The 9,473-nt window shown below is 45.9% G+C and overlaps 1 protein-coding gene across 1 annotated transcript in view; it reads right to left on the minus strand.

Annotated features, from left to right (window-relative positions):
• The window catches only part of WDR19 (WD repeat domain 19), a 93,971-nt gene extending 92,963 nt beyond the window's left edge, over positions 1-1,008 (minus strand). Inside the window, exon 1 of the mRNA XM_040335125.1 lies at positions 902-1,008. Within this exon, the coding sequence (XP_040191059.1) occupies positions 902-907 (6 nt within the window). The 5' untranslated portion in view covers positions 908-1,008. The remainder of the gene's footprint in view (positions 1-901) is intronic.
• Between the last annotated feature and the right edge of the window lie 8,465 nt (positions 1,009-9,473).

A 9,473-nucleotide genomic window follows, 5' to 3' on the forward strand; every position in this document is an offset into this window, starting at 1 on the left:
GTGAGGGGGGGGGGGGGTGGAGGATTTTGATGGGAGGGGTGGGGAGGAGGACTCTGATGTGAGGGGGGGGGGGGGGTGGAGGATTTTGATGGGAGGGGTGGGGAGGAGGACTCTGATGTGAAGGGAGGGGAGGAGGACTCTGATGTGAAGGGAGGGGAGGAGGACTCTGATGTGAAGGGAGGGGAGGAGGACTCTGATGTGAGGGGGGGGGTGGAGGATTTTGATGGGAGGGGGGGGGGTGGAGGACTCTGATGTGAAGGGGGGAGGGGTGGGGGACTCTGATGTGAAGGGAGGGGTGGGGGACTCTGATGTGAAGGGAGGGGAGGAGGACTCTGATGTGAAGGGAGGGGTGGAGGACTCTGATGTGAGGGGGGTGGGGGACTCTGATGTGAAGGGGGAGGGTGGAGGACTCTGATGTGAGGGGGGTGGGGGACTCTGATGTGAAGGGGGGGGGTGGAGGACTCTGATGTGAAGGGGGAGGGGAGGAGGACTCTGATGTGAAGGGGGGGGGACTCTGGTGTGAGGGGGACCCCACTTTGGACTGGGGTGCCTCCTCAGGTTTCTGCATGCCTTCATAGGCTGCCATGGATGAGAAATATTAGAGAAGCATTGCTGTAAGCCCTCCATTGTTTCCATAGAGATGCAGCTGATGAAAGGATATTATACAGGATGGACGGAGTATAATCACAGAGAAGGACCGGATCTCTCATTCAGGTACAGCGGGACAGTCCTAGAAATCATCTCCAGGGACAAATACTGAGGCGGGGATTGGGGTCCAATGAGCAGACGTGTAAATACGGTGTGGTGACATTGAGTCTGTGGGAGGTGTGACCCCGGCCTGTAGAACGTTGGGTACGAGCGCTGTGTACCTACCGAACCCCAACCTCCCCGGCCTCCTTACCTTCATTCTGCAACAAGCCCCTTCAGTACCGCAGCGCGCATGCGTGTACCCAGGGCAACCGCGGACGGCGAGGTAGGGAGCGTCAATACATTCCCATAGTAACCTCTTAGCCAATCAGCAGACAAGCAACAAGTGAAGCAATTTCCTCCTTAGTCCGCCCTCCTGAATGTGTCTCCACAATCCGCCATTTTAGTGAAGACCTGTAATGTAGCCTGGTGTGCAGACCGAACTAAATCTCGGATGATTAGGATTAGAACGCTCTTTATTTGTTTCTTCAGCTACGTGCAGCATTTAACGTTAAAATCATCGATATGCTTAAATAAAAAGAATTAGATGTGAAACCAAGCTGTATCTGAGCACCCTACACAGACAACGCAATTTAACCCATTTTTAATAATGAAAGTAAACTTAGCCATCCATCCATGTCTACATTCTTTATTTTGTTGAGAAATTACTTTGGAACCAACTTTGTTGCCATCTTTAGTAAGGTCAGATGATTCATGTAGCATTTCCTACCTGGAATCCATCTACCCTTAGCTCAGGCAGGAGGATGTGCTGTGCTTAGCTGAGAAAACCTTTCCTGCATCAGTAATCACATTCTATCAGTAGTGTTGGAAAGTTCTCAGACATATGTAGCACCTAGGGTGACCACATTTCCAAACTGCCATTCAGGGACACCCCCCCTCCCCCCGCGTACACCCTCGCTAGCCCAAAAAAATAGTGGTCACCAACAGTGGTGTATTTAGGTTTCGTGCTGCCCTAGGCCTGACTAAACTTGTGCACCCCCTAATTTAAATATGACCCACCCCCTTCCTGTCAAGGCCACACCCCTTTCTGTTTAAGACCCAAAATGGAAAAAAAGTGTTGCCTATAGTTCTACTTCAAGCACAAATTTCTGATACTTTTATGGAGAGAACTAAGAAGATATAGCCATGCCAATGGTACAGCAGAAAACATATAGCACAGTGAGGAAGGTTTGTGGTCCAGGATGATAGGACAGTCAAAATTAGAAGCAGCTTGTGTTACACTAACAGTGTAGCACAAGCCAGCGGGGACACTTTCCGTGCTGCCCCCCTGCAAAGTACTGCCCTAGGCCTGGGCCTTGTTGGCCTAGGCCAGGATACAGCGTTGGTCACCAGTTTAAACAGATGGTATACATTTTCTACATATATATTTTTTATTGCCCCCACTTGTCAGCTTCATTTTTATTGCCCCCTTTTGTCAGCTTCATGTTTTATTGCCCCCACTTGTCAGCCTCATTTTTTTATTGCCCCCCACTTTGTCAGCCTCATTTTTTTATTGCCCCCCACTTGTCAGCCTCATTTTTTTATTGCCCCCCACTTTGTCAGCCTCATTTTTTACTGTACTGTCCCCAGCCCCAGTGCCCGACTGTCCCCAGCCCCAGGTTCCATTTGTTCACCTTCTAATCTGGACTGGTCTGGTGAGTGGTTGAGCGCCGGTCTTTGTTCCCTGGTCCAGGCTGGGGGGCCCCCCTCAGGCAGTTGGTCGGCTCGAGTCGCGGGCGGGAGAAGTTGGGCAATGCGCTGGATTCGGGACGGTTAGCCAAGCCATGGATCTAAGCCAGCCAGCACTGCTCCAAGACTCGGCGAATGTGATGTCACTGGTTGCTAGTTGCCAGGTGGGGCTGCCCTGGCAACCAGTTTGGCAATTGTCTATTAGGGTGGCTATGTGTCCTCATTTCATTCCGGGACACTGTATTGTCCTGGAATAAAGGTGCCCGGGAAAAGGGACATAAATGAGAATTATGGGACAATCCCAGGCAATCCGGGACACGTGGGCACCCTAGTAGCAACCTGTCTTACTGTGTTGTTTATATATATTTATTTTGGCAACCAAAAACACACTAGGGCTTATTTTCAGGGGATGTCTTATTTATTTACAAGATGTACCAGTACAATGATCTTAAAGTGGTTGTCACCCAAAAAAAAAAAAAAATCCTGTTCCTTTAAAGCACGATAAATTGCATACATTGCATAGTGCTTGTCCTGTGTCCCCTGTCTTCTCCCCCTCAGGTCAGGAGTCATTATTTTGACATAAACATCTTAAAATACTTTTAGAACTATGTAATCCGGTTTGTGCAGGCATGGGGTGCAGAGTGTCTCTCTTTGTAATTTGTTTTACGGGAAATACCTTTTGTTACAGCACCTCCGGGTGACACATGATCGGCCTGAGCTCTTATCCGCTCCGAGATCCCTGCTGACATCAGCCCGCTCCGTGCACTGAAGAGGGAGGGGCCGCAGACGTTAGTCGGGAGGAGATCAGAAGAGGGAAGAGCCGATATCCCCGCTGACTTCAGCCCGCCCCGTGCACTGAAGAGGGAGGGGCCACAGATGTCAGTCGGGAGGAGATCAGAAGAGGGAAGAGCCAATATCACCGCTGACGTCAGCCCGCTCCGTGCACTGAAGAGGAAGGAGCCACAGACGTTAGTCGGGGGGAGATCAGAAGAGGGAAGAACTGATAACCCCGCTGACGTCAGCCCGCTCCGTGCACTGAAGAGGGAGGGGCCACAGATGTCAGCCGGGAGGAGATCAGAAGAGGGGAGAACTGATATCCCCGCTGACATTAGCCCGCTCCGTGCACTGAAGAGGGAGGGGCCACAGATGTCAGCCGGGAGATCAGAAGAGGGGAGAGCTGATATCCCCGCTGACGTCAGCTCGCTCGGTGCACTGAAGAGGGAGGGGTCACAGATGTCAGCCGGGAGATCAGAAGAGGGGAGAGCTGATATCCCTGCTGACGTCAGCTCGCTCCGTGCACTGAAGAGGGAGGGGTCACAGATGTCAGCCGGGAGATCAGAAGAGGGGAGAGCCGATATCCCCGCTGACGTCAGCTCGCTCGGTGCACTGAAGAGGGAGGGGCCACAGATGTCAGCCGGGAGATCAGAAGAGGGGAGAGCCGATATCCCCGCTGACGTCAGCTCGCTCGGTGCACTGAAGAGGGAGGGGCTGCAGATGTCAGCCAGGAGAGGAGACGACATCCGGCGAATCTGTAAATAAAGAATTCGCACAATGCAGTTACAAAGGGAGACATGCATACCTTATAGCGGTGTAATCGTTCTGCAAGGTGGATTACATTTTTTTAAAACAAACTTTACTAGGGCTTATTTTCAGGGTAGGGCTTATATTGCAGCCCTCCCCGAAAATCCTGGTAGGTCTGAACGGTGAACAGTGACTATTGCTTGAATTTAGTTTTTGGCTGCTGGGCTGTAAATGATGGTGGCTGTAGAGCTGGCCAATCTACTTTGAAGTGATTGTTATTTAAAAGAAAATGTGTTTACAAACATGTAATACCTACCTGCCCTGTGCAGTGGTTTTGCACAGAGAAGCCCTGATCCTCTTCTCAGGTCCCCAGCTGGCGCTTCTGGCTCCTCCCCCTACCAAGTGCCCCCAAAACAGGACGCTGCTATTGGAACACTTGTGCATGCTTGCTCCCGGGCCCCCGCTCTGTGTGTTCTCCTCTTCATGGATTGATGGTCTGACCACAGAACGGCTTTTCTCTTCGTCGCAGACCATTTTAAAAGAGCCGAGAGAAGACAGAGGAGTTTCTGGATCATGTTCAGTTATGGATACTTCTTTGCATGATAGAGTTTGACCTTGCATTTTTGGATACCACAATGAACTGTGCTTACAGTGATTTTTGGAAGTATTCCTGAGCCCATTCAGAGATGTCCATCACAGAATCATGCTTGTTATAAATGCAGTGCCATCTGAGGGCCCAAAGATCACGGCATTCCCTGAATCTTTTGATGATATATTTAAGGTCTTTGCAATTTTATGTTTTTAAGGAACATTATTTTGAAATTGTTCAACAATTCTTAGACGCAGCTTTTCATAGATTGGTGATCTTCTGCCCATCTTTACTTCTGAGACACTCTGGGGGTTATTTACGAAAGGCAAATCCACTTTGCACTACAAGTGCAGTTGCTGTAGATCTGAAATGAGGGGAAACTCTACTGATTTCACCATCCAATCATGTGCAAGCTAAAATGCTGTTTTTTTTCCCTTGCATGTCTCCCTCGGATCTACAGCAACTTCACTTCCAAGTACACTTGTAGTGCAAAGTGCATTTGCGTTTAGTAAAAAAAAAAAAAAACACTGACTCTCCAAGATGCTATTTTTATACCCAATCATGTTACTGACCTGTTACCAATTAACTTAATTAGTTGCAAGATGTTCTTCCAGCTCTTCCTTATTTGTACCATGTATTTTGCCAATTTGTTGTTGCCCTGTCCCATTTTGTTTTTTAGATGTGTTGCTGCCATCAATTTCAAAATGATCTTATTTGTTTCCTAAAATTGAATTGTACATTTTCTCAGTTCACTCCCGCTGGCAGTCCCGATTTCGGCCGCGATTTAAGAGACATTTGTGCAGGTTTCTGCACAGATGTCAATGTAAATCGCGGCCCAAAATCGCAAAAAGTAGTACAGGGACTACTTTTTGAAATCGGTGCAGCGCCGCAGATGTGTCGTCGCACCGATTAGGACGGTGTCATTGCCGACAATTGCCGCCGATTTGAGATGCGATTTAACATGTGAAATCACATCTCAAAGCGTACCCAGTGTGAACCTGGGCTTAAACATTTGAAATGAGACGACTTTTAAAGCTGAACGCTAGAAGATATTTGTATTATATACTTCCATTAGGTCAGCTTGGCACAATGCAAGTATGTGTTACTCATACCTGGAGCCTATGATCACTGCAGTAGTCGCGGCCACTACAATGAGAGCTGCAGTCTCCTGGGTCCTGCTCAGGTTCTATGCAGACGGTTCGCTGGGCACCACCTGCATTAATAGAATGCCTTGTTTTTTTTGTTTTTTTAAAGGAATACAAGGTGCACTCTTTTTGGGGTGAGATGGGAAGTGACATCAGGATCTCCTCCTCATCCAGAGGACACCTTGTTTTTAAAAAAAAAATTGAAGGCATGCTATGAATGGCAGCGGTGCACAGTGAGCGACCTCCTGTGGTCAGTGCGAGGTGGGGGCAGCTGTCCATATAGAACCTGAGCAGAACCCAAAAGATCATAGCCATCACTGTAGTAGCACCAGTTACTACAGCGATCTCCCGCTTACCCAGTGGTCCATCGTGTATGATTAATGCATACTTACATCGTGCCAAGGTAGGTTTGCAGTAGAAAGAATTCCTTGGGTTCAGCTTTAAAATTACCGTCTACCATGCATACGCAATCAACATTCTCACAAAGCAGTACTTTGTATTTTAAGTGACTGTGTTGTTTGTTGTGTACCAATATATTAAACACATGAAGCTCAAAGTGCATAAATGTTTATTACATATTTTATAATAAAAATTTTCAAAAACAGTACATGTATATTATAAAAGGGATATAACAAAGAAGTGAACAAGCACATATCAGGTGATATTGCACATAAATAAATAAAGCTGATGTAAAACAAAAAAACAATCAGCGGCACAGCCATGACGGCATGTAAGGCCGCTATTAAGAATTGGCGTTTAGGTTGCAGTAATAATAGTAAAGTATTCATTTGAATAGAAGCCCGGTGCTGTGTGTAATGACAGAGGAAGGCACACAGTGGAAGGTATGTTTGTCACACAGAATATTAAACAAACTTATGTTTTCTTAAAATAAATAGTCACATATTGCTAGCAACCAGTTTTCAAAAACACATCTGAGAAGATAAAAAAAAATAAAAAAACAACACACAACTTATGCCTCGTTTCCACTGAGCAGAACGGTTCGGTACGCTATTTTGGGTGTTTCCATTATGAAAGTGTGCCATAAAACCGAACCGTAGCGGACCATTCTGGGTCCTGCTTCAGATGTGGGGCCATAGAAAATGGAACGGTTCCATTAGGGCGGAGATGCCTTACATTCCACTGATTGGTGGACGCGCTAGGCATTTTTTCTAAATCCTGTATGGTCCCCGACGGTCCGATTTGCAGTGGAAACGCTCACGAGAATAGACCGGTCCATTCTAACCATTCCAAATTTACTGACCCGAACCGTTCCGTTCAGTGGAAACGAGGCATTAGTCATTCCACACAAAGTGGCCCCTTTCACACATACGGACCGTTCGTCTGTTTTTCATCCATTCGTTGACGAGTGAAAAATGAAAGTCAATGCATTCCTTTGGAAAAACGGATGACAACGGATGATCATCTATTTTCATCCTAAAGAGCATGACAAAGTAACAACTGAATCACCTGGGTCCTAGAGCTTTTTCCTCCCTTTACCCCCTGAGCCATTTTGTTTCCCAGATGTATCTCCTGAGCAAATCAGGTCCTGAGCTTAGTGCTGGACCAGTGCCGTCAGTACCAGTACTGAACCCAGCAGGTACTGGCAAGAGATGCTCAGACCAAATATTTGAAAGTGGAATCGAAGGTCTGTTGTAAAACAGCGAGCAAGCGGGCTTTTTTTAAAAAAGGACATGGATAAGGACATGCAGTGTATCTTCTGCAATAAAAAGTCCATGCCTGCCTGCTCACTGGCACTATAATTCGAGCTTCGTAAGCGCAGCTCAGCTGACAGTACCGGGCTGGTCTCGGAATGCTGGAGGACATTGTCCTCCACTGGCCAATGAAGAGGTCCGAAGACCAGCACGAAGATGTTGGCAAGGGACTGTTGGGACAGGTTACCCTATGGTTCCACTTCAAAATAAACTGTGTTTAGAAAACGGTTGAAGAAACCTACTTTATTGGAAGACAGCAAGGTTCATTTTGGATACAGAGCAAACAGTGTGTGAGTGTGCCCTATAAACGCCTTGCTTCTCTGCTCATTATCTGTCTGGATGGCAGAGGATTCCACACTGAATTCCACTGAACCAAACCAAAAATGAAGCAGCAGTATGCACAGCAAGGTTATTGTTGAAGGGGATACCAGAAATGGCCTCAATGTTTTGGCGATAGGGAAGTATACCCTTATGCCCATCCCTGCCATCCTAATGCTTTTGGTTATTAGATTTACAAAACATTCAAGTTCGGCATACCTCCCATTGTATCAACATTCCATAACACAACCCCCACACCTACATCAAGGGAAAAAGCTTTTTAATTAAAGTAGGATTACTGACTAAGCAAGCCATCAGTTTTTTTATTTGTTCAACCTGAAAAAAAAAAAAAAAAAAGCTGTCAGCTTAGGTTGGTGCCATTGTACCAATTAACTGAGGTTAGTACAGTGATCTCCCCCGCTAAGCTATTGTGTTCTGACAGGGGGGTGGGCACCCCTTGCCAGAGCTCTAAGCCACTGGCTAAGATCGCTGATCAAGAGCTGGTCAGCTGCTGGTTTTCCAGCATGCACGTCTGCCAGAACGGCCGGCTTTTGGTGGACCGGCTGCCATACACACTGGCCTGATGTCGGACATTTTTATTGAACCGGTCGATGTCGGCCGACATTCGGCCCCCGGTGTACTAGGCTTAAAGCTGATCGAAATTTAACCAGTCCCTGCTGAATGGGCTAAATTTTGATCCATCTATACCCATACCTGTTAGAGGAGTCAATCTAATGATTGACTCCTCTTGAATAGGACCATTAGTACATTTTCATTGGAAAAGTGCTGCAATGCTAATCAGTGTATTCGGACATCGATAGAGTCCCACTGTCAGAATACAATAACGCAGTGGACCAGCTAATCCACCTCATTTAAATTTGGGAATTCAATCAGTTTTTCTTGATCAGCCTGCCATGTAAATCGGAAAAAAAAACTGGGTCTATGGCCATCTTAGGGTATACTTTATTCTGTGTTAAATGAGCCTGTCAGACAGTCTGATAAATGTCTCAGCCAAGGCTCTTTATTCTGATGATGTGATCTGATACAAAGGACTAATGTGGGTTCTGGGGCAGTGATCATCAGAGCAGCAGCATGCACAGTTACTCACTATCCCTATAACCAGTCCAGGGAGTTAGATATTGGAAGCCTTCAGCATTGGATAAGGACCTTAGCTGTGACACAAAGATTGGAAAATGCTCCTTCCCTATACATTATTTGTAATATTATCTCATGCAAAGCTGGCAATCAATCTAATCTTAAACTATCAAATACTTCTTTCTAGACACTTTACCTTGTTATATGCCAGAAAAGTGCAGCGCAATAATATAAACCAAGATAAATAGTTAAGAAAAATTGCGGATAAAATATCCAAATTGATGTAGTGAACAGTCCAAGAAAATTGTGATGAATAAATAAGAATTCTTCAGCACTGGTGGAAGATTTTGTGGACTTTATTTTTGATTTATTCATCACAATTTTCTTGGACTGTTCACTACATCAATTTGGATATTTTATCCCCAATTTTTCTTAATTAGTTATTTATATTGGTTTATATTATTGCTCTGCACTTTTCTGGTATATCATTTGTTATTTGAATTTAATGTTAATTCTTTAGTGTTCAGCCTGCATACAGGGGGGGGGGGGGGGGGGTTTTAGTCACTTATTTTTACGCTGATTGCACTTCTTTGTTTTTTAACTTACGTTACCTTATTTCCGTCAGCTTATTTTAGTCTAGAACAAACCAGAACTATCTATAGGGTGTGGAGATCTATTTCCAAAATTTCTGAAAAACTGGAATATTATGGAACAATA

Source organism: Rana temporaria, chromosome 1, assembly GCF_905171775.1.
Source record: "Rana temporaria chromosome 1, aRanTem1.1, whole genome shotgun sequence".
NCBI lineage: Eukaryota > Metazoa > Chordata > Amphibia > Anura > Ranidae > Rana > Rana temporaria.